We start from the raw sequence: 25,429 nt of genomic DNA, 5'->3' as shown, positions 1-25,429 counted from the left end.
TTTTGTCATTTGACATGCTAATTTCTTTTATATCTCAGTGTCATTTCTCTTCACTATATCTAACGAAGTGCTTTGGGGCATTTATTACTTTAGAAGCTACACAAATCTTTTGTTCTTTTTCTTATGCAAATACATTATTTCCTGACAAATGCTGAAAATAATCCATCTTTTCCCAGACCTTTGCTTTATTAAGTCTTCAAAAACAATTGGTGCTAGCAGTTCATACAAAAAAAATCCAAATCCAATAATTTGAATAATGGCGAATAGTACAAGTGACTTTAATATCTCTGGATTAGGGACAAAAGTTGATGAATGGATAAATTTACTGGTATATAATTCCAAAGCAACAGCTCCAGCTCAGGGGAAAAAAAACTGAAGAAAGACCTTCTATTCCAAGGACTTTTCATGCAGTGAATTACTTTGAAGTAGGATGGCTTAGAGAAATACAGCAGCCAATTCATGAACAACTCAATTTTTAAAAAATTGATTCTTGGGATTTAGGCATCACTGGCTAGGCCCAGCATTTCTTGCCCATCAACAAATGCCTTGGAGAAGCCTCTTGATGAGCTGCCTCTTTGAATCACTATAGTCCACTCACAAGGCTGGGAGAAAATGAGTTCCTGAATTTTGAACCGATGAAAGCGACAACAGAGTTCAAAGCCAGGATGATGTGTGGCTTGAAGAAAATCTTGCCAAGTTTCAGTGTTCCCATGCATCTGCTGCCTTCATCATTCTAGATGGTAAAGGCCTGAGGTTTGGAAGATGCTGTCAATGAAGCAGTGTTGAGGTACTGGGCTTAAAACATTTTTAAAGTGCTTCACAGCACTATTACATAGTGATTTGATAAGGCGTAAGTTAGCAAAAATACATTCAAAATAACTGATAAACTTTTCCCCAAAAAGAAATCTTTAGGAAATTTGTGAATGCATTGGAAACAGTGCAGAAGAGGTTTATGAGAATGGTTTCAGTAGTGACAGACTTTAGTTATGAGGAAAGTATGGGTGCCATTAGGACAATTTCCTTGAAGAGGAGAAAGAAGGCTAAGATTCCCTCTTCCGCACCTACACAGGCCCCAAACCCCACCTCTTCCTCCGTTACATTGATGACTGTATCGGCGCCGCCTCTTGCTCCCCAGAGGAGCTAGAACAGTTCATCCACTTCACCAACACCTTCCACACCAACCTTCAGTTCACCTGGGCCATCTCCAGCACATCCCTCACCTTCCTGGACCTCTCAGTCTCCATCTCAGGCAACCAGCTTGTAACTGATGTCCATTTCAAGCCCACCGACTCCCACAGCTACCTAGAATACACCTCCTCCCACCCACCCTCCTGCAAAAATTCCATCCCCTATTCCCAATTCCTCCGCCTCCGCCGCATCTGCTCCCACGATGAGGCATTCCACTCCCGCACATCCCAGATGTCCAAGTTCTTCAAGGACCGCAACTTTCCCCCCACACTGGTCGAGAACGCCCTTGACCGTGTCTCCCGCATTTCCCGCAACACATCCCTCACACCCCGCCCCCGCCACAACCGCCAAAAGAGGATCCCCCTCGTTCTCACACACCACCCCACCAACCTCCGGATACAACGCATCATCCTCCGACACTTCCGCCATTTACAATCCGACCCCACCACCCAAGACATTTTTCCATCCCCACCCGTCTGCTTTCTGCAGAGACCACTCTCTCCGTGACTCCCTTGTTCGCTCAACACTGCCCTCCAACCCCACCACACCCGGCACCTTCCCCTGCAACCGCAGGAAATGCTACACTTGCCCCAATACCTCCTCCCTCACCCCTATCCCAGGCCCCAAGATGACATTCCACATTAAGCAGAGGTTCGCCTGCACATCTGCCAATGTGGTATACTGCATCCACTGTACCTGGTGTGGCGCCTCTACATTGGGGAAACCAAGCGGAGGCTTGGGGACCGCTTTGCTGAACACCTCCGCTCGGTTCGCAATAAACAACTGCACCTCCCAGTCGCAAACCATTTCCACTCCCCCTCCCATTCTTTAGATGACATGTCCATCATGGGCCTCCTGCACTGCCACAATGATGCCACCCGAAGGTTGCAGGAACAGCAACTCATATTCCGCTTGGGAACCCTGCAGCCCAATGGTATCAATGTGGACTTCACCAGCTTCAAAATCTCCCCTTCCCCCACCGCATCCCAAAACCAGCCCAGTTCGTCCCCTCCCCACACTGCACCACACAACCAGCCCAGCTCTTCCCCCCCCACCCACTGCATCCCAAAACCAGTCCAACCTGTCTCTGCCTCCCTCACCTGTTCTTCCTCTCACCCATCCCTTCCTCCCACCCCAAGCCGCACCTCCATCTCCTACCTACTAACCTCATCCCACCTCCTTGACCTGTCCGTCTTCCCTGGACTGACCTATCCCCTCCCTACCTCCCCTCCTATACTCTCCTCTCCATCTTCAGTCCGCCTCCCCCTCTCTCCCTATTTATTCCAGAACCCTCACCCCATCCCCCTCTCTGATGAAGGGTCTAGGCCCGAAACGTCAGCTTTTGTGCTCCTGAGATGCTGCTGGGCCTCACATTTTTTTATCTTGGATTCTCCAGCATCTGCAGTTGCCATTATCACTAAGAGTAGATTTGATAGTTTTTAAAATAACGAGGAAGAAACTGTGCCTGCCTATGAAAGGACCAAGAGTCAGAGAGCAGAGTTTTAACATGTTTTACACAATTAGCAAATGGTAGTTGAGTGTGCCAAACACTTCCAATTAGGGTCTAAAACACGCTGTTTCAAAGTGTGGTGGATGAAACTCAATTGATAAATTCAACAGGGCATTAGATTATTCAAATAAAAGAAAAGAAGAGGCACGTTTACACGAATAACAGTTGGAAGAATGGCAAGTCAGGATGCTGTTAGCAGGAACTATTGTTTAGGAAAAGCACATTAGTTATGCCAATGAAAAAAACTCCATTACTCTTCAAATTATACTTTTAAGCAATTTAAAGTTTTAAGTCAAATCTGCAACTTTGGCAAGTTGTTGAGTACTGAACTGGGGGGTGAGCCTAGAGTGTATACTGATGAAGACTGAAAGAACTGCAGATGCTGTAAATCAGGGGCAAAAACAAAAGTTGCTGGAAAAGCTCAGCAGGTCCGGCAGCATCTGTGGAGGAGAAAACAGAGTTAACGTTTCGGGTCCAGTGACCCTTCCTCAGAAATGTATACTGGTGCATTGCCATGAGGCTTGAACTCAAACTTATTGACTCAACACATGCAAATAGTTAAATGGAGTCAACCTTTTCACTTCCTCCTGACCAACAAGGGAACATTTTACTAACCATGCACAAATCTGAAAACGGACTTGCTCCAGGATTCCAACACTATCACTACAATTATACATAATTAAAATGCAAGCAGCTACATTGGTGAAATACTGTCATATTTGACCAAACATAAAGAAAGAAATAAAGAATTACAATGAAAATTGTTCGTTGGATTATGTTTACCTCCAGATCTGTAAGGAAGTGGACAGCTTCAGGCAAAGTGACCAGGCGATTTTTGTTAAGAACCAACTTCTTCAATTTTCCACATCTGTAAGATGTCCAAATTATAACTTCCATTTTTAAAATGGCAAAAAGAAATTTCTGCTAAAAATTCAGTTCATAAAGTTGTAACAAAGGACTGGAGACTGCATGTTCAATATTTGGTTGCACAGTTATCTAATAAAAAAATCAAAGCAAGTGTATGACAATCGACCTCAGCTGGTGGGACAGTGGGGATGCGTAGGAAACAAAATCAGTAAAGGAGGCCAAAATGCCTTTAGTTTTTAAAACTTCACACATGGAAGGTGGGTGTCGCTGGCTGTGACAGAATTTATTGCTTTTCCCTAGTTACCCTCGAGAAAGAGATGAGGAGTTGAATTCTTGAACCACTGCACTCCAAGTGTCGTGCTGTTAGGGAGGGAATCAAGATTTTTCCTAGAAAAATGCACACATGGAAATCAGGCAGGGGTAAAGTCAAGGGATAACAAGGTGCAGAGCTGGGTGAACACAGCAGGCCAAGCAGCATCAGAGGAGCAGGGAAGCTGACGTTTCAGGCCTAGACCCTTCTTCAGAACAAAAAAGTCAAGCTTGGCCATTAGTAAAGTCAAGCACGAACAGACAAAATAACAGAGTCTGACATTAAACAAAACAAAACAAATCAAATAGCTGGACAACTCAGCAGGTCTGGTAGCATCCGTGGAGAGAATGCAGGGTAAATGATTCAGGTGCAGAAGTCCTTCAGAACTTTAGACCTGCTGAGTTTCTCCAGCTATCTGTTTCAGTTGTCCACATTCCACATAGTTCTTGGTTTTCAGTCTGTTGATATTCGTTGCGTCAGCTCAGACAGGAAAAATGTTACCTGGTGAAAATCCTGAAGAGTTACAAATCCACTTTTCAGCTCCTGCCAAAGGCAAACCATTCTATAGTGCCCTATGGACTGAGGGGGTAAATTTATTGTGATCACTGTTAGTGTGACATAGGGATATTTAATTGGAGGCAGAACCTGACAAAGAATACAGAGCTTATACCTGCATAAACTTTCTGGGATGAGCTCAAGGTTATTGTTAGCTGCCATGAATTCCTCTAAACTTGCCAGTTTTCCAATGCCTGATGGGATCCCATCAAAATCCAGCTTGTTAGAGTTCAAATACAACTTCTTCAGTTTTATCAGCTTGCAGATGGCTGACTAAAAAGAAAAAAAAACACATGCGGTTTCAGAGCTGCACAGACTGAAAATTTACATTTGAAAGATTTGCTATTTTTTTGTACATGTTTTGCTGATTTTTTACATTCATTTCACTCTGCTGCATTAGTTATTTCCTAATCAATCTGATCAGAGATGTTATTACGGATTTATGGAGCAAGTGGGACTTGAATCCAGGCCTCCTGGTTCACTGTGCTGCATATACACAATTTCAATCACTTCACCGTAATCATCATTATTAATGCTGAAAGGTGTCAGGGAATTGGGTTGCAATTTTTTTTAGTGTCTGACCCATACTTTTGGCACAAATATTAAGAATACCTGTATATAGCCACCCATAAACCTGAAACTGGTTTAGAGAAAACAGCACCACCAGATTAAGGACTGTTAATTCAAGTATTCTAAAAAAAACACCAAGTTTCCATTTGGAAACAAGAGTTTAAATTGTGATATGCCTATTAAGTTAGTATATCTAGCAGTACAACACACGTTCAGCAATGGAAGCACCCTGCGAAAGTACTTTTTTTTTAAAACACTGAACCTAAACTAAAATGCTCACATCCATTTTCTCCTTATTTGTTTAAGGAAGAAATCGTATATTTAGTGACATAAGCAGCTACATTTTAAACATTTTTAAAATACGCATTTAAAAAAAATCAATGAAAAGAGGACGATTATCATTACGCTGTTGTGAAGTTTAATCACACACTACTACAAATCTATGATAGCCCTGCATCATTTCAGGACAGCACCAACACAGCTCATCTCATCACTAGACATCGATAATGTAAACATGCTTCTGGTACCCATGTTCAATTTCACAATCAGTTTGAGGGACAGAAGAGTGGATCTAAAACTTGTGATTTAAATGTCATTATAAAGGTCATTAAAACAAAGCTTGCAAAAGTAGATGGGAGAATTAGGTTAGGGGAGAGGTCAGTAGAAATGCAATGGTGTACATTTAAATGAGATACTTCAGAGTATTCAGAAAAGATGCATCCCACAAAAAAGAGAAGTTAAGGGAAAGTCATCTGTGACTAACAAAGGAAGTTAAAGATCACATCAAGTTGTAAAAACAAATGTATAATTTTGTAAAGCTGACAGGCAGTTTAAAAAAATTGTACGGGATTGCTGTTAGCAAAGAACGACCACAAGATTAATGAAGGGGAAAAAATTAAAAAAGGTACAATAAAATGGTTAGGTAGACTTAGTGTTGGATCATGAGAGAGACATCCCACTAGAGAATGATTGATTGGAATTAAGAAATTGGTAAATGATTTGGATAGATTTCCTGCATGTTTTCACTATAAAAGATACAAGTAATATACCAGAAATAATTATGAACCAGGAAATTAAGGGGAGGAAGAACATACAATTACCAATGAAAGGATGCTGAAAGATTAGTAAAAAAGTAAAAGCAAAAGCTGATAAGTCCCCAGCTGTAATCTACTTCTTCATAGAGTCTTAAGATAAGTGGTTCCTGAAATAGTTGATGCATTAGATTTAAGTTTGCAAAGCTAATCAGATTCTGGAAAGAAAACTCTGGAAAAAAAAGTGAACGCGAATGTAATGAATGTAACAAGGTCAGCCAGGTGGACCTCAGATTAAGCAGTTCCCCGTATGAGGCTGTTAATCTGGTCCATAGAGCCCAGACTGACAGATATAAACAGGCATGTCAGAAGTTCTGTTCACTCAGAGCTGGCTCGGAGGAAGCCAGACTAGTTTGAAGTACTACATACATGTAAATAAAGAGTGATTTAGTGACGGGATACCAGACACAGATGATATTTCAGCAACTGATCTGCTTAAGGAAAGAGGGAAAGAGGAAAGAATAGGGAGACAGAAAGCTGGCAACTACAGATCACATAGCTTAGAATCTGTTAAAGAGAAAAGTGTTAGATACTATTACTAATGCAGGATGCAGTGGTGCACTTAAGAAAAACCTCAGCGAAATCAGGTAGAAGCAAGAGATAATGGGAACTGCAGATGCTGGAGAATCCAAGATAATAAAATGTGAGGCTGGATGAACACAGCAGGCTAAGCAGCATCTCAGGAGCACAAAAGCTGACGTTTCAGGCCTAGACCCTTCATCAGAAAAGGGGGATGGGGAGGGGATTCTGAAATAAATAGGGAGAGAGGGGGAAGAGGACTGAAGATGGATAGAGGAGAAGATAGGTGGAGAGGAGTGTATGGGTGGGGAGGTAGAGAGGGCATGGGTCAGTCCGGGGAGAGCGGACAGGTCAAGGGGGTGGGATGAGGTTAGTAAGAAGGAAATGGAGGTGCAGCTTCAGGTGGGAGGAGGGGAGAGGTGAGAGGAAGTACAGGTTAGGCAGACAGGGACGAGCTGCGCTGGTTTAGGGATGCAGTAGGGGAGGGGGAGATTTTGAAGCTGGTGAAATCCACATTGATACCATTGGGCTGCAGGGTTCCCAAGCGGAATATGAGTTGCTGCTCCTGCAACCAAGGGGTGGCATCCTTGTGGCACTGCAGGAGGCCCAGGATGGACATGTTGTCTAAGAAATGGGAGGGGGAGTTGAAATGGTAGGTAACATGGTTTTATGAAAGGATTCACTAACTTATTAGTATTCTTCATGGAAGCAACAGTTATAAAGATAAAGAGGTAACTATGGATATGCAGTAATTAGATTTCCAGTAGACATTTAACAAAGTATTTCATCACAAATTATGCTGCAATATATGGCCTCATGGTACGGGGTTAACATATTAGCATGAATAGATGTTTAGATTAAAAAAAGGAGGAATTCTTGTACTCTCATCCTTGGACTGAATGATTAACTTCCAACAACTACAACTTTCGTCATCTGTGCTAGGCATGACTCCAACCAGTACAGAGATAGATAAGGAGTTTTCCCTGACTCCCCATGTCTCCAATTTGGCTAGGGGTCCTTGAAGCATATTCAGTCAAACGTCAAGGGCCATAACTCTCACTTCTACACTTAAATATAGCTCTTTTGCCCTTGTCTAGTCTAAGGCTGTAAGAAAGTCAGGAGCTGAGTGGCCCCAACAGAACCCAAACTGAGCATCAGTGAAGTGAGTGGGTCATTCCTTTGCAAGTAATATTATCGACGTTTCAATACATCAGTTTGCTGCTAATTAAGAGTAGACAGACACAGCATCTGTGATACTGTTTGTGTACAGGATATACCTGGATAATTCTCGGCATTGTTAGGTAGATGCCAGTGCTGTAGCCATACTAGAACAGATTGGCTACAGGAATGGCTATTTCTGAAGCACAAGTCTTCAGTGCTATTGCTAGAATGCTGTCAGGGCCCACAGTCTTTGCAATATTCAATCTTATCAACAACTTCTTCATATCACGTCATGATTCAAATTGGTTGAAGACTGACATCTGTGATGCTGAAACCTCTGGAGGAGCTTTATCTTATGCAGGGATATGCTGGGCTTCCCCATTGTTGAGAATGGGAATATCTGTGGAGCCTTCTCCTGTTAGTTGTTCAGCCATTAACCACAATTCTCAAATCTCAAAAAGCTGCATTGCTGGTTTTTCAGATGTGGATTTGACCTTTAACGTGATCACCTTATTGTACAGCAGATCATGCTCAAAGGAGTGAAATGATCTACTCCTGCTCCTAATTCTTATGTAGATTTGTTCATCTCACTGATGATTTACAATTCTGCTTCCTGTATTGTTGTCAATACAAAGCATCAGAAGCCTTAAGTGGTTAAGAAAAGACCAAAGGTCTCTGGAATTGCAGACCCTACATCCAAAAGTGCAGGACGACAAAAATAAGCAATCTTTCACCTATCTCCACAGTAACAACCCAGATTATCTTTTCTGAAAAAACGAGAAAGAAAGACAAGAATAACATTAAAATAAACATCAGCATTGAAAATTACATTCTTACAGGAAGTGAAGTCAGCTGGTTACGGGACAAGTTCAGCGTTTCCAGTTGTGTCCACTGATCAATGCAAAGTGAAAGCTCAGAGATCTGGTTGGTACTGAGGTTCAGCCGGCGTAGAGATGAAAGGGTATACAAGCATTCAGGCACTCGGCTGAGATCATTGCAGGACAAGTCCACATCTGGAAAACAAACAATGCAGCTTTTTGAGATTTGGGATGATTTCTGATTCTAATAGAATAGAATAGCTGGGTCTACACAGATAGTTGCAGCAAAAGGTCATTGGCAATGAATTAAAAATAGTTATTCATCATAAAGGCCTTTTATAAAAAGATTAAATTATGTTGTTAACTTTAGTGGGACAGCAAATGAAAAAGCAAAAAGAGAATCTTAATCCTATTTCAATCTTTAAATAAAGAGCTAATAGAAACACAAGTACTTTGAACAAAAGCATCCAAATCTCAGAAACAAATTTTAAAAATGGCTTAAGAACATAATGCACTCCAAAACACTGGTTGTAGCACAGAAGCAAAAGCTGAAAAGATTACCTACCAGAAGACAGAAATGTAGCCTCAGTTGAACATGCAATTTACATGTTACATATTTAGGTTTTACACAAGAATAAAAAAAATTGTATTGCAAAAATGTTAGAAACAGATTCCCTGTAATTTCAAAAGTTTTCAAATGTTAGGAACAATGCAGATGTTCAGTTCTGAAGGCAGTTCAGACTCGACACATGAACTCTGCTTTCTCTCCACATTTGCTGTTCAACATGCTGTGGTTTCCCAGCAATTTCTGTTTTTGTGTCATACATTCCAATCCTGGTTGAGTGATGCTTATCATTTCTTGGCTGGTTTTGTTCTCCAGCTTCGGAGAGCATTCTGGAGGTAGTCATATGCCGGGACAGAGGTATATTACTTGAACACCAAACATGAGTCACTGTAGTAAAGCTTGTTAGTACAAAAGCTATTTTTTACATAAACCAAAAGCAGAGATATTGTCACTGAACCAACAACGCTTTGTTGCAATGGCAATCACAAATCTGCCAACACATACTAGTTTATACCAAAAGTTAAAGGTTTTATTGTCCAGTGAACTTATGAACATTGACTTGGATATTCGGTTAAATGTTTCAAAGGAAAGCCTTGCCACCACTTATAGAATATTCAGTTTATCGGTATTAGTTGCCACAAACACAGCCACTTGTGTTGTCAGTGGGAACTGTGGGCAGCGAGAGCATCTAGTTGTTAGAACATTTTCAAATTCCATAAACAATGCTGGTGTGAGGAAATGACCAACCAGTACTGAGGTGATTTACATAATGTGAGAAACAATCATAAAGTTTGGAGCTTCCTTAATAACATAAACAAACAGAGTGCCAAGGCTGATTGTAGGATGATCATCTGCAGCCTTGCTCTGAAAGTAAAGTAACACCCGAGTCAAAAATGATACCATCATTTGAACACAAGCACAGGGATACATCCAGCCAAAGCTTTTATGTTTTGATATTACTGCTGTGTAATGCAAGCAACAGGGCTATAGAACACTATTTATACACAACAGAATGAAGCAATTCATTAGTGAGTCATAAATTGAGGTGGGGAATGCATCCGAGAGTGAGGGCGAGTTTTGGGATATTTCAGATTCATTCATCAGGACTACAACCAAACAACTATGCAAAGCATTGTCACGCATCGATCTAAGAAATTACATAAGTTAATTCTGGATTTACTAGAACTGGATAAAATTTACCAGATGGTCTTAACTGGGAGAAGCAAAACAGCAGCACTTTCCACATGGGCAGCAAAGAGGCTGATAAGAAAGATTTATTTTAAAAAATGTGTTATGGCAAATGTTGAGTCATTGGCTAAGAGGGCAGAGTGAAGAGGAATAACGTGTACTGGATATCAAAGCTGGAGGTCTGCCAGATATAGACTGAAACACAGAACTATCAAAAATTGCACGAGGATTCACTGGAATTAACAGATAAAGTAAAATTTAACAAGTTTGAGTCAGCTCACCTTTTAAATTGGACAGGCCTTCTAAGCTTGTAGGCAGGTTGTTCTGCGTGCGTTGTGTATTCCGAAGATGCAATGTCTGTAGAGCAGTCATTGCAGGAAGCTGCCTGCAGAAGATTGGTATTGAGTTAGAGCAGCAGAATTAAATCGAAACCTCCAGTCTCCACAGATCTGAAAAAATCAAACTGCACCATGTCCAACTTTTCATAAATGCATTGCTGCAATGTAAGAAGTGGTTGCAGTTTTTAAGCACAGATACTGTTCCATCAATAGCCCTCAAGAAAATGTCAAACGTGTCACCTTTCTAGTCCAAATAACTCCATGCATTCAACAGTGTCATATAATGATCATCTTGTCATTTTAATTAAAAGGCACAATGAAAAGGGCTGTTTAGCCTATGTCGGCTCAACATCTAGAAGGACAGACACTTATCACAATATCTAAACAATAATTTCTGAAATACTTCAATTAGTTTATCTGACGCATTCATTATACTTTGTGCAATTTAGAAGCAACAGATGCATTTTGCTGTTTGCTTCTTACCGTAGTTGAGCATGCATAAGTGGGTTGTTATTCAAAATCAGTGTATGAAGATGAACCAGGCGTCTCATCTGAGGTGGCAGACTCTCCAGATTATTATCACTCAGGTCAAGATACAACAGATCGGTCAGATTTATAAACAGCTGATTTGGGATGTTGTCCACGCTACAAGGAAAAACAAGACTTTAAAAACATGAATTGTAGTATATTACAAAGTGCTAAGAAAGACAGAAAAACATTATGGTGAACCATACCCTGGAAGTGTCATGTTATCTCAGTTTAGTGGGTAAGCCCTTGTTGCTCTGCATTCTATTTTATTGATCTATATAGTTACATAGCCGCAAATAGATCTTTCCCTTCTATATAGAAAGGAAGAATGACACTCAGACTACAACTTGAAATATCCTGCTAGCACGAGCAAAGTTGAGGTAGTAATCAACTCAGATCCTATAGATTGTGCAGGGCAGCACAACAGAAGAGAGTAAATGAGTAAGAAAGAATCTGTACAAAAAAAAACTAAAGATAGGGGCAGATTGGTGGCTCAGTGATTAGCACTGCAGCCTCACAGCACTAGGGACCCAGGTTCAATTCCAGCCTCGGGCAACTGTCTGTGTGGAGTTTGCACGTTCTCCCCGAGTCTGCGTGGGTTTCCTCCAGGTGCTCCGGTTTCCTCCCACAGTCCAAAGATGTGCAGGCTAGGTGGATTGGCCATGCTAAATTGCCCATAGTGTTCAGGGGTGTGTGGGTTATAGGGGTGTGGGTCTGGGTCTGGGTGGGATGTTTCAAGGGGTGGTGTGGGCTCGTTGGGCCGAAGAGCCTGTTTCCACGCTGTAGGGAATCTAAATCTAATCTAATAGCACATTAACTAGCTGTATGCTAAGCTGATGATTCAGTTAATATATTGGGCCATTCTCTTTTACAAGTCTGTTCTTCAAGTTTACATTTTCAGTTCCCATTGTGAATTCACAATCCCCAAGAAAATAATGGGAGAAGCTAAGAGACAAGAAAGGAAAAACCATGTGAAAATCCATTATGCTGACTGAAATCTGGGAAATAGTGAGAACACATCCCTGGGATGGGGCAGAGGAGGGAAGGGAGAATACAGGTATATGTTTTTGACAATTTCTGCAGTTCCAAACACAATACAATACCAAAGATAACACAGATTGATGAATAAATGCAAAATGCACTTCTCTAGTCCAAGTGTGTATTCATACAAAATTGTCTTACATTGAATTTGCTTACTCATGCATTTTCAATTTCTTTGCGTTGTTTTTTAATTAATAGCGGGTTACTAATAGGTGCAGAACTTCAGAAATAAAACCAGTTGGAAAATAAAAATATCAGATTGGAGAGATGAGAGTGTGGCTCAAAACACTGGCAATGGAAGGTTGATTCCAGTTCATAGGACACTGGCACCAGTATTGGCGAAAGTGAGATCTGTACCAACAGGACAGTCTCCACGTGAATCACGCTGGGTCTGGTGTTTTGACAACTGCATAGCTACAGAAGTAGGGATGATTTTAAACTGAACAGTGGGGGCAAGGAATGAAATCAGAAAACTGTCTGAATGCACACAGCATTCGAAACAAAAAAATTAACAGTGCAAAAAGAAATGAATAAATATGATTTGGTATCTATCACATTGACGTGGCTGCAGGATAAAATTGGCTAGGAACTGAATCTGTTAAAAAAAAAGTGTTAAGATATTCAGGAATGACAGCAAAGTAGGAAAATGTGCACAATTGGTTTTCTGAGTAAACAATGGTATTAGCACAATAAAGAGGTATGAACTAAGTTCGGGAAACCAAAAGGTGGAAATACTTTGGGCAGAAATGAGGAAAAAAAAGACAATAAGTCACTTGTGAGCAGAGTATATTGGCCCCTAAGTAGACAGAAGAGTTGGTCCAAAATTACTTTTAAAGAAGGAGCAATTATGAAAGCATGAAAGCCCAACTGACTAAAATGAACTGGCAAATTACATTAAAAGGTATGTCAGAGTAATAGAGGCAGACACTTAATGGCATATTTTGAAGTATGCAAAACAGACACATTCCAATGAGCAAAAACTAGGGATGGATCCACCATCCATGGTCGACTAGATATGATAAAGATAACACTAATTTAAAGTGCATATAAAATGTACAAGTCAGGTGGCAGGTAAGAAGGGGGACAGAATATAAAATACAGCAAAGCATGCCTGATAAATTAACAAAGTGGGAAAAATAAAGTACAGGAGAAAAAGGTTGTCAGGAATAAGATGATGGTGATTAAATATTTATAGAAATTGTATCACCATCATCTTATTCCTGACAAACTTTTTCTCCTGTACTTTATTTTTCCCAAAATTAAAAATGAGCATTGGTCCAAAAAAAAACTCAGGCCTGTGGATTAATAATTCAAAATAAGAAAATGGTAGAAGAATTGAACTAGTATATTGGCAGTCTTCATTATATGGGATAAAGCAACATACTAGAAGCAGTGAATCAAGAAATGGAAAGGAGGGAAGAACTCAGTGCCACTTCTCTACTTATTTTCATGATTAAATTGTTAGAACTGTAAAAAAAAAGGCTGACAAAAGGTCTTGATGGACTTCGCCACAGGTCTTAAAAATTGCCTAGTGAAATAGTTATTGCCCTGACTTTAATTATCCAAAACTCCCTTAAATTAGAAATGGTCCTTTTAGATTGGAAAAAAAAGGCAGTGAATGCAACTCTTACTCAAGAAGGGAGGGAGGAAGACAGAAAGCAGGAAACCACAGGCCAGTTGGTTAAATATTAAAAGTGCTTTCTAATATTTTTCACTGTGATTAAAGAAATTGTACCAGAACACTTGGATAAATTCAATGTAATCAAGCAGAGTCAATATGGTTTTGAGAGAAGGAAATCATGTCTGACCAGTTTATTGGTGTTCTTTGAAGAGGTAAACAGGTGGATATACTGTACTTAAGAGTTCTGGAAAACATGTGATAAGTTGCTACATCAAAAGCTTATTGCCCACATTGCAATCACACCAGCCATGATCTTACTGATTTGCAGAGGCAGAAAAGAGCCTGGATGGCCTACTCACATATTTGAACCCCATAATAAAAGTATGTATTACTAGACTCCTGCTTACCCATTATGGCTCAAATTGAGCACCAGCATATTTTTAGCGTTCTCCAGTTCCCTTGGAATCTCAGTCAGCTGGTTGTAGCTCAGATCCTGAAACACAAATCTATGTCAACCAACAAAATATTCTTGAAACAGCAGCTTAAGTTTTGTTTGGGAAAAAAATCCTCTCAAAAGCTAATACCTTTGGGTGCAATTGGCAAGTGGTTCTGCAGTGAGCATGTTATTTCTTCCAGATGTATATCACAGATTATAACAATTATAGATCGTTAAAAGAGAATGGAGGGGTGGGAATGAGAATAACCCTCATCCACTTACTACAAGTTCCCAATTAGCAGATACTGCAGATATTTAAGAATTCTACAGTTCTAAAATAGTCACAACAACATCAACTATTTCTCTTCATTCGCCCCCTTGGATTAAAATTTGGTGTAATGGACATGGCACAGTAAATTCAAATCCTACCATAACTTTTAATCTGTAATCTCACTTTTTGGGTACGTCCTGAGCAGAGGTCAAGTGTTCATGGAGATAGAACAAAAAAATTAAAATAACTTAAAAGTCAACAATAACTCATTAAAGAAAAGCCTCCTGTCACTCCGTCTCAATTCACGAACGAGTAGAACTACAAGTTTAATATTGGAAGACACCAGCTCCCACAAAATCAAATCCATCAGGAATCTAGCAGGATAAAATTGTGTAGAACTTGATGTTTCTGACAGATTTAAAAATAAGACTCAATCACATTTACTGAAAATGTAAAAAACACAAGAAAGAATTGTAGCCTCAGCATTGCACGAATATTGTTGCTGTACTGTTTATGCATCAAAAAGAAAAATTTTTCAAAAGTGAGCTCAGACTTCAAGTACATTTCTGGATGCTACTCTGGGGTTTTTTTTGTTAAATCAACATCACTGTACAAACCAGAGTGGTTCAGCAGTGGGAGTCCAGCAGAGAGCGCGAGGGTAGCCAGGAAGATAATCTTTCATTATAAAAGTCTTAGTCGCGTAACTGCGGCCTTAAGTTGTTCAGCTGTGGAGGAGTCCCAGAACAGGCACAAGTGGTTGGCTGAGTAACGGTTATCTTTCACCCAATAAGTCTGAGAAGTAACTAATACCGGAGACACTACACGTGTCGTGTCTCCCACCCCTTCCACCTCCTCTAACCGAATAATAAAGACTAAGTGTGGTGAGCAGGTAAGCTATTTGCAATTTTTTCCCCTCATCTCTCTGTTATCTTTCAGGGAGGTCACCTAGTCACCAAATCGTCTGGGAGAGGTTTGGAAGGCAAAACCGGAGTCTGTGTGAGTACATACGGAATAAACTTCCTAGTGCAGAGAACACTTAAAGAGAGAACATTATGAAACTTTAAAAAAAACTAATTCATTTTAAATAATTAACTAAGTAGAAATGGTAGGTCAGGTGATGTGTTGTAGCTGTATGATGTGGGAGCTAGCTGATAGCATTGAGAATGGCAGTGACCACATCTGCAGCAAGCATTGGCTGCGTTAGGAGCTCCGGCTCAAAACTGCTGAGCTGGAATCCGAACTCCAAACACTGCGGCACATCCGGGAGGGGGGAAAGAGATACCTGGATGCTGTGTTCCAGGTGACAATCACACCTTGTAGATTAACTAATGTTAATTTGATCAGCGGCCAGGGACAGCAGTATGTGACTGCAACTGAGGCAGGTAGAGGGACCCTGTAGGCAGGCACACAGGAGCCGCTGCCCTTGGCAATTTCACATAGATATGAGGCATTTGCTCCCTGCGTGGATGAGGAACAGGGCTGCAGGAAGGATGAGTCAACTGACCATAGCACCATGGTTCAGGTAGCCATTCAAGACGGGAGGAAGCTAAAGGACAGATTGTAATTGTAGGGGATTCCATCATCAGTGGGATAGACAGTATCCTTTGCAAGCAGGATAGAGAATCCTGCATGGTGTGTTGCATGCCCGGTGCCAGGGCATGAGACATCCCTGACTGGCTTGAAAGGAAGCTAGGGGGGGAGGAGGGGGGGGGAATCCAGTTGTTGTGGTCAACATAGACACCAACAACATAGGCAGGACTGGGAAATCTTTAAAGGCTAACAGAAAGCCACTAAAAAATTTTAGAATTTTAGCAATTCATGCATAAGGACACCCAAGTCCCTCTGCACAGAAAAGTAAGATAGATTATGACAGTAAACAAGCTCAGAATATAAAAACAGGCAGCAAAAGTTTCTATAAATATGTAAATTGTAAAAGAGTCATGAAGGTAAACATTGGTCCTTTAGAGGATGAGAAGGCCAATTTAATAACTGGGAGTAAGGAAATAGCCGAGGCATTAAACAGTTATTTTGCGTTGGTCTTCACAATGGAAGACACAAATAGCATGCCGAAAACTGATGGCAAGAAGGTTATAGCAGGTGAGGATCTAGAAACTATTATCATGAAGACGGCAGTGCTGTGCGAGGTAGTAGGGATAAAAGTGGACAAGTTTCCTGGCCCTGATGACATACATCCCAGTGTACTAAAAGAGGTGATGGGGGAAAATAGCAAATGCACAAGCAATTATTTACTAAAATTCACTGGACTCTGGGGTGGCTCCCGCCATATTGGAAAACAGCCAGTGTTACGCCACTGTTTAAAAAAAGGGAAGTAGACAAAAAGCAAGTAACTATAGGCCAGTTAGCTTAACTTCGGTAGTGGGGAAAATGCTTGAATCTATCATTAAGAAAGAGATAGCAAGGCATCTGGATATAACCTGTCCCATTGGGAACACCCAGCAAGGGTTCATGAAGGGTGGGTCATATTTAACTAATTTGGTAGAACTCTTTGAGAACATTACTTGCAATGTGGACAATGGGGAACCTGTGGATGTGGTGTATCTGGATTTCCAGAAGGCATTTGAGAAAGTGCCACACAAAAGGATGCTACATAAGATAATGTTGCAAGATAAGATATTACAGGTAATGTATTGGATTGGTTGACTAGTAGAAAGCAAACAGTAGGGGTAAATGGGTGTTTTACTGATTGGCGGTCAATGGCTAGTGGTGTGCCTCAGGGATCAGTGTTGGGACCACAACTGTTTACACTTTAAAAAGGTGATTTGGAGTTGGGGACTAAGTGTGGTATGTCAAAATTTGCTGACGACACTAAGATGAGTAGTGGAGCATAGTGTGCAGAACACACTGAAAGTCTGCAGAAGGGTATAGATAGTCTAAGTGAGGCAAAGGTCTGGCAAATAGAGTACAATGTTGACAGGTGTGAGGTCATCCATTCTGGTAGGAATAACAGAAAAATGGACTTTGTTTTAAATGGTAAAAAAAAATTGCAGCACACTGCTGTGCAGAGGGACTTGGGTGTCCTTGTGCATGAATTGCTAAAAGTAGGATTGCAGGTGCAGCAGGTAATTAAAAAGGCAAATGGAATTCTGTCACTGCTAGAGGGATGGGGTTTAAAAACAGAGAGGCTATGATGTGGCTGTATAGGGTCCTGGTTAGGACACACCTGGAGTACTGTGTGCGGTTTTGGTCTCCTTACTCGAGAAGGGATACATTCACACTGGAGACTGTGCAGAGGAGATTCACTCGGTTGATTCCAGAGTTGAGAGGGTTGTATTATGAGGAGAGAATGAGTAGGCTGGGATTATACTCATTGGAATTCAGAAGAATGAGGGGAGATTTTATAGGAACATAAGATTATGAAGGGGATAGATAAGGTGGAAGCAGGGAGGTTGTTTCCACTAGTAGGTGAAATAGGACTAGGGGACATAGCCTCAAAATAAAGGGAAGCAGATGTAGGACTGCGGTTAGGAGGAACTTCTTCACCCAAAGGGTTGTGAATCTGTGGAATTCCCTGCCCAGTGAAGTGGTTGAAGCTACCTCGCTGAATGTTTTTAAGGCAAGGCTAGACAAATTTTTGAACAGTAAAGGAATTAAGGATTATGGTGGGTAAGTGGAGCTGAGTCTCAAAAAGATCAGCCATGATCTTTCTGAATGGTGGGGCAGGTGCAAGGGGCCAGATGTCCTACTCCTGCTCCTAGTTCTTATGTTCAGATGGTTTGGATTTAGCCAAAATAAGCTTCATCTAACAATGCACACAACAACTGGTCTGTAACAAACCTCTTCAGTCAACATACCAACACAGAGAGATCATCCAACTGGAAAATGTCATCAGGAACACCAGAATTCTTTAGGTTATTAGCTCGTGCGACAATGGCCTGCAGAGATCACAGAGTACATTATCTGGGAGTTGAAATTGTGTGTACTGTGGGAAAACATTTTCGGAACAATCAAGCCAATTGACTAAAAAAAAGTATGGAGCCTTGAACATTTCATTAATTCAGAGCTTACTTTGAACACCTGTTGAATTCCAGTTTCTCTCACGAACTTTATGATGTGTGCCCCTCTAAATAACAATCATACATTTATGACCATAAAACTTCAGTATTTTGACAAGATGAAGCATAAAATTTTTAGCACACTGAAGTTAAATTCTGCTGTGAGCACATTGCCTATTCTTCACAGAGGTTTTGTAATTAGGTCAGGAACAGAAAGTGAGAATGAGTTATCCACTATTAAGACAATGTTTTCAAAATTTTTTTATTTCTTTTAATGATTTTACAGCTCATTAGCAATGCAATTGTTACAATTTGAGTTCCCACAGTCACTGCTACAATTCTCGGTTCTATTAATTACTCACCCGCAGGCACGGCAGACTAGAGAGCTCGCCATGAAGTGTCGTCAGGCTGTTGTGACTTACGGACAAATGTTCCTGCAACCAAATGCAAACAAATTTAAGTTATAGCACAATAAAAATTATGTAAAATGTATATGTGATTTAATGCATACATAAAATTAACACAAATAATGGGAAAGTTCTAAAAAAGTGTCACTCGCCGTAAAACAGAATCTCAAACTCTCATAAAAACCAAAAGAACTGTGGATGCTGTAAATCAGGAACAAAAACAAAGTTGCTGGATAAAGCTCAGTGGATCTGGCAGCATCTGTGAATGAAAATTAAAAAAAGAGTTAACATTTCAGGCCTGGTGACCCTTCCTCAGATCCTGAAACATTAACTCTGTTTTTTTCACGGATGCAGCCAGACCTACTGAGCTTTGCCAGTTCAAATATTGAAAAAAACCTTTCACCGTAATAATCAGAACTTAATTTTCTGACCAGTTTGTGTCAAAGATTTAACAACAGGAATAACTTCCTCCAAAGTTGTTAACATATTCTGATGAAAACAACTTTGTGCAATTGGAATTTCACGAATACAAATACTTTGTTTCTTCAAATATGAAAATTGACACAAAGTCAGAAGGTTAACAAGTCATGAGGAACATCACCCAGAGCTTGATCCTGTCCCAAAATAAATAGTTTAAAGTAGAATGTTGACAAGCTAGTAATAAGAAAGTAGGGGCAACTTACGGTAGATACTGGAATCTGTACTGATAACAACAAGTGCTGGAGATCACAGATCAGGCAGATCCATGGAGACAGAGCAACTTTTTGCTTCCAGGCTGGATGACTCTTCATCCATGGATATTGCCTGACCTGCTATGATCTCCACCATTTGTTGTTTTTGATAATAAGCAGAAACACCGACTAAATTTCCCCTCTGGTTTATCTGGGCAACTGCAGTACGCCAAAATCTTTTTTTCTGAGCTGGCTAGTTTAACGAGAATTGATAACCGCAGCATTGCGGATTCAGATTTAATTACAATCCGCATCGTTTCATCGATAACCTCAAGCTGCTGCAAAATATTGACCAAGCTGTAGTCCACTGTAATCTCTTCTTCTTTTCCAGATGTCAAGGCAATGTTATCACGATACAAGGATGTCCTAGCTTCCATACAGCACTTAAAAGGATCCAGTGAAAATGTAGTTAGTTCATGATTTGCTTAGTTTTCTGTCTTGTTCACATGATAACCACCTCCTGCACCTTGACTCAATTGAGAACTCACACAATAATGCACCTCAAATTGCAGTCAGACATGGAAAATCAGTATTGATATTAGCTCTCAAAGAAGATATTGCTTGCGACTGTGACTGAAAGAAAAAACATTTATAAAGAATACTGATCACACACTATATTCGAATCATAAATCAAACAGAAAATCCAGATAGATCATTTACCAGTTTATGAAGAGAAGCTAATTCCTCTGGTAAGTAGCAGAGTCCTGTCCTGTTCAGTTTCAGCCATCTCAAACTGGTCATGCATTTAACATGTTCAGGAAAATACCCACCCTTCGAAAGGAAAAAGAAAACACATACTCCAAATCAGCAGCTAAAATACAAAGCCCTCTAAGAGGTCTTTATCAAGCATCAACAGTTTTCATATGTCCTTTTTTGCTATGATTTGCTTATGGTGCTCACAAAACAAAGCTTTTCACTGTACTTAGATACACGTGTCTACAATAAAATCAAACCAAATCAAATCAAGGTATCCACACACACACAAGGAGCTACAATGAAGGAAAAGAATGAGAATATTATTTTGCTACATTAGCTCTAACAAGGATGTCTAATGACACAGCGGTAATATCTCTGCTTCTGAGCCAGAAGCTCTAGGTTTAAGTCCTAGTCAAGGACTTCATGGCCAAGGAAGATACATACACAACATCGCTGACCAGCTTTGGTATCAACTGGTAAATCTTTCCAACATATACTAATGGCAAGCAATAAAAAACAGGACAGATTCCTGGAAATAAGTTAGAGACTTGAACATCACTATGCAAAGTGGCAGATTGCAACATGCATGCAAAAGTGTATGCTTCCACAGTAATTCAAATTCCTTGGAGCAGTTATTTCTATGGCTGGTATGGCTCAAACTGGCACCAAAGGTATGAGGTTAAATCTCATTTGTGGCTGGGTTGGATTTGGAGCTCAACAAAATGACAAACAGCATTATCGAAAATTGCAGCACTTTTGTTAAAGAAACATGAATTTTGTAGTGACTTCTTTTACTTTCCAAATGCTACAATGGACTAATCTATCCAGCCACAGGTAGGTTTTGGAATCTGAAACAATATTTAGGATTAGGTACATATTTAATGTGAAGAGCAGTAACTGCCAAAATCTAGTTTGTGATCACTTGAAAGGTGGCTCTTTATTCCAAAAACCTTGCTTCCATCTGATCACAGGGACAGCTACAAAGTCAAGCTCATAGTGAAATATTCACTTTCTCAGATATGTGAAAAATATAAACATTTAGAGGAAAGCACCTGACAAAATAGAAGCACAAAATTAAAATTCATTAAAAAAAACAAAATACTATCCTGATAACATCTAAGGTTATAATAATCTTTTAATTCTGTTTCTTTCTCCATAAATGCAGCTGGATTTGAGTACTACCAGAATTTCCATTATCACTTTAAAAATCACGAACATGGAATAGAACACATTTCAGGGCAAAAAGGCAGGACGAGGACTGCTAGCCTGTTCAGTATCATGTTTTCACTGTTTAGTGTGGAAAGTCAATCTTTGTCATTTTAGTTTTGTAATTCTTCTGTGATTTTCCACATCAGAAGATCATGAGGGGGAAGAAAAAAGGTCAATCTTACACATGGGGTTAAAAACCGAATAATGAACTGAAGTATTAGTACAGATTTAATTGTAGATATCATGTCATTGCAAAAGTATATCTGTTAATTTGTCTCCCACACTCCATAAAACCTAGTGCTCCAGTAAGCCACTGCTCATTGAGTTCATGGCTACTCTAAATAAAAATATGAAAAAACAACATTAATGTTAAAGTCGCCATCGCATGTAGGAAACAACAACCATTTTGCACACTCTAGAAACCAAAACCAACAATGTAATAAATGAATAGATAATCATGTAAATAATGTTGATTGAGATATAAATCCTGGAAGAACACCACTCTCAGAATTGTTTGATATTGGTTTACAAGAATTTCCTTGATTATTACCATTATTCCTCAATCAAATTAAGTCTTTACAAAAAGGCAAGGTTTAAACTATGGTTAATAAATTTAGTGAAAATCACACTTGGGATTAACATTGATTGAAAGAATTATTATGATAAAACTTAATGACCTCAAGCAGGGACTTGGGGCTACTTTCGCATGAAACACACAAAGCTAGCATTCAGGTGCAGCAGGTAATCAAGAAGGAGAATGGAATATTAGGCCCTAATTCAACAGGATTGGAGTATAGAGTAAGGAAGTCCTACTGCAGCAATACAAGCTACTGGTGAGATCACATGTGGAGTATTGTGAACAGTTTTGGTCCCTTTAATAGAGGCAATATATCATTTCATGGAGGCAGGTGAAAGAAGGTTTACTAGGATGATCCCTGGCACGGTGGGATGTTCTTACAAGCCAAAGCTAAACAAACAAACTTACCGCAATTTAGAAGAATGAGAAGTGATCTTGTTGAAACATTCAGGATCCTTAAGGGGCTTGACAGGGTAGATGCTGAGAGGATGTTTCCCCTCAGGGGAGAGACTAGGGCAAGATGGCATAGTCTTTGAATAAAGGGTACCAAATTTAAGACTGAGGGAAGGAGGAATTTTTTGAGTGTCTTGGGAAATCCTTGCCACAGAGATCTAAGGGGCAGAGTCCTTTTGTATATTTAAGGCTGAGATAGATAGATTCTTGATCAGTAGGAAAATCAAGGGTCAGGCAGAAAGGGGAGGAAAGTGAACATGAGGAACGCTGGATCAGCCATGATAGTTTTGTGTGGCAGGCCAAGCTTGAGGGGCCTGAACAGGGTTCTGAACAAGGGTCATTGGACCCAAAACTTTATCCCTGCCTTCTCTCCACAGATGCTGCCAGACCTGCTAAGTTTTTCCAGAAATTTCTGATTTTTGTTTCTGATTTCCAGCATTCACCGTTCTTTTGTTTTTCTTTGTGGCATAGGAGCACATCCACTTTGGTAAGGATGGTTGTTAGGGCTCTCCATAACTGAACTGCACAAAATGGCCAACGGTTGCCCAATAGCTAATGCAGCAGAACAGGGCTGACAGTAACATTTACTCAAGGTTGCTGAATATGCATAAGACATAGATAATAACATTTAACATTTGATTAAGAGATAGTAAGAACTGCAGATGCTGGAGTCAGAGATAAGAGTGTTGAGCTGGAGGAACAAAGCAGGCCAGGCAGCACCAAAGGAGCACGAAAGTTGATGTTTCAGGTTGGGACCCTTCTTCAGAAATGGCATTTGATTAGTGTAGTTTTCACAAGTAGAACAATAGCAGCCCTGTAAAGACATGGATAATAACATTTCACATGTGATAACAATAGCAGCTCAAGGTTGCAGCTAACGCACAAGACATAGATAAGAACATCTCACACTAATTAGTAGTTTAATCTTAGTTATAGATATAGATTCAAAGTTAGCTATTCCACCAGAAGTATTTAAGGAAAAGATTCAAACCAGGTTCAGACAGCAAAAGCAATTCCTTTATCACTACAGAGAAGAATGAATATACAGATTAGCAGGCATTGGAACGTGGATTGAATAAAGACATTAAGGTACAACTTGTTAGCTAAAGAATTCTAACATTGGGCGTAACCACATAATTTTGATCTCACTGATCAAAATTCAACATTCTTTTGTAATTTCTGTAATGAAGAATTTACAAGGTTCCTGATGTGATAGACAAGTGTCCAGTTAGTTGGCAGTTAACACTGTTCAGCTGACAAATGTTACTTGAGTACAGTATCCATTGTGAAAAGCATCAAGAAGGGCGATACGAGTTTGGAAAACGTCAGGAAGGACTGACGGTAGACCACAAGCCTGTCCAACTCTGTCATTTTGTTGAGGCAAGCTTAAAATTGTATTAGATGCCACACCAGAGAGCCAATTACAGAGGGTTAACTTGGCATTGCCGACCAAACTTAATCAAAGTGGAGGGGGAGAGAGGTGGCATGTGCAATCTAAGTTTAAACTATATAACATAAGACATTCTGAATTTTTTTGTGTGCCTTTTTGCTATGTTGTAACTGAAGCTGTAAATTGTAACTGTTACCTGAATCCACCTGTGACTTTTTGAAAATATGAGATGTAATGGGGTAGAAATGTTTTGATTCAGAGGAATTTGCAGTGTGCTCATGAATAAAAATTCAAAGTTAACACAGAGATACAGAAAACAATTGGGAAGGCAACTGACATGTTAGTTTTTGTCACAAGACTGGAATATATGAATAAAGGACTATAAGTTCACAAGGTAATGATAAGCTTAACGTGGAGTACTGCATGTCAGTTTTTAATGATGATGATAAAAAACGTCAATAAGCAATTAGGAAGAATCAATAATTAAGGAGATTCAACTTCAATCGGGCAAGAACGGAGGTGGGTATGACAGACCAGAACAGAAAAAGGTTTTTGGCAATGACTTCAGCTGAACAACTGGTAATCTTCAAAGTGGAGATTGACTGAGTACAGTCAGAGTGTAATCTTTTAAAAATGAGAAGACAAAGAAATCCAGATCTCCCTAGGCAAGAAAGGAGATAGAAATTTAAAAAGTGTACTTATGTCAGGTAAAAAAAAATTGAGAACCAAACAGGAAGATACAGATGGGAGGAAAAAAAGACAACTTTTGAGAAACAAGAAAAGAGATACAAGAAAAGACTGGTGACCAACATAAAAGGGAACCCCGAAGTCTCCTATAAGCATGTCAATAGCAGAAGGACGCCAAAAGGAAGCGAATCGGGACCAAAAAAAAATAGCATTTATATATAGAGGCAAGAAGAATGGCTCAGGTGTTAAATTAGTACTTTGCACCTGTCTTTACCAAGGAAGTAGAAGTTAACTATGTTCACACTGACAGAGGAGGCAGCTCTTCAACTATAAAAAAAGTTCAGAATTGAAAGGGAGGAAATACTGGATAAGCTATTGATACTTAAAGTTTACAAGGCACTAAAAACAGATGAGACGCACCCAAGCATATTGAACAGCATGATGATGAAAGCTGTACTGGTCATAAACCTTCAGTATTCCCCACACTCAACAGAGTGGGGAATGGCAGAGATTATGTCATTGCAATAAAAAAATTCCTCAATGGTATGGCCAGCAATTACAGACCAGTTTGTTTAGCTTCAGTGGTGAGGAAGCTTCTAGAAACAATTATTTGGGAGAGAATTAGTAGTCACATGGAAAAAGGTAGATTCTTTAGGAATGGATTCCTTAAGGGGGAAATTGGATTAGAT

The 25,429-nt window shown here is 39.9% G+C and overlaps 1 protein-coding gene across 1 annotated transcript in view; it reads right to left on the bottom strand.

The window, feature by feature from the left end:
* Positions 1-25,429, bottom strand: part of flii (FLII actin remodeling protein) — a 69,621-nt gene that overhangs the window by 40,717 nt on the left and 3,475 nt on the right. The window contains exons 2-10 of the mRNA XM_048552110.2: positions 20,389-20,499; positions 18,953-19,024; positions 18,390-18,470; positions 14,278-14,363; positions 11,164-11,325; positions 10,624-10,727; positions 8,609-8,784; positions 4,546-4,703; positions 3,482-3,566 (exon numbers count right to left, since the gene is read on the bottom strand). Of these exons, the coding sequence (XP_048408067.1) occupies positions 3,482-3,566; positions 4,546-4,703; positions 8,609-8,784; positions 10,624-10,727; positions 11,164-11,325; positions 14,278-14,363; positions 18,390-18,470; positions 18,953-19,024; positions 20,389-20,499 (1,035 nt within the window). The remainder of the gene's footprint in view (positions 1-3,481; positions 3,567-4,545; positions 4,704-8,608; positions 8,785-10,623; positions 10,728-11,163; positions 11,326-14,277; positions 14,364-18,389; positions 18,471-18,952; positions 19,025-20,388; positions 20,500-25,429) is intronic.

The sequence above is a fragment of the Stegostoma tigrinum genome, chromosome 23 (genome assembly GCF_030684315.1).
Source record: "Stegostoma tigrinum isolate sSteTig4 chromosome 23, sSteTig4.hap1, whole genome shotgun sequence".
Taxonomy (NCBI): domain Eukaryota; kingdom Metazoa; phylum Chordata; class Chondrichthyes; order Orectolobiformes; family Stegostomatidae; genus Stegostoma; species Stegostoma tigrinum.
This window is presented reverse-complemented; position numbering and strand designations above follow the sequence as displayed.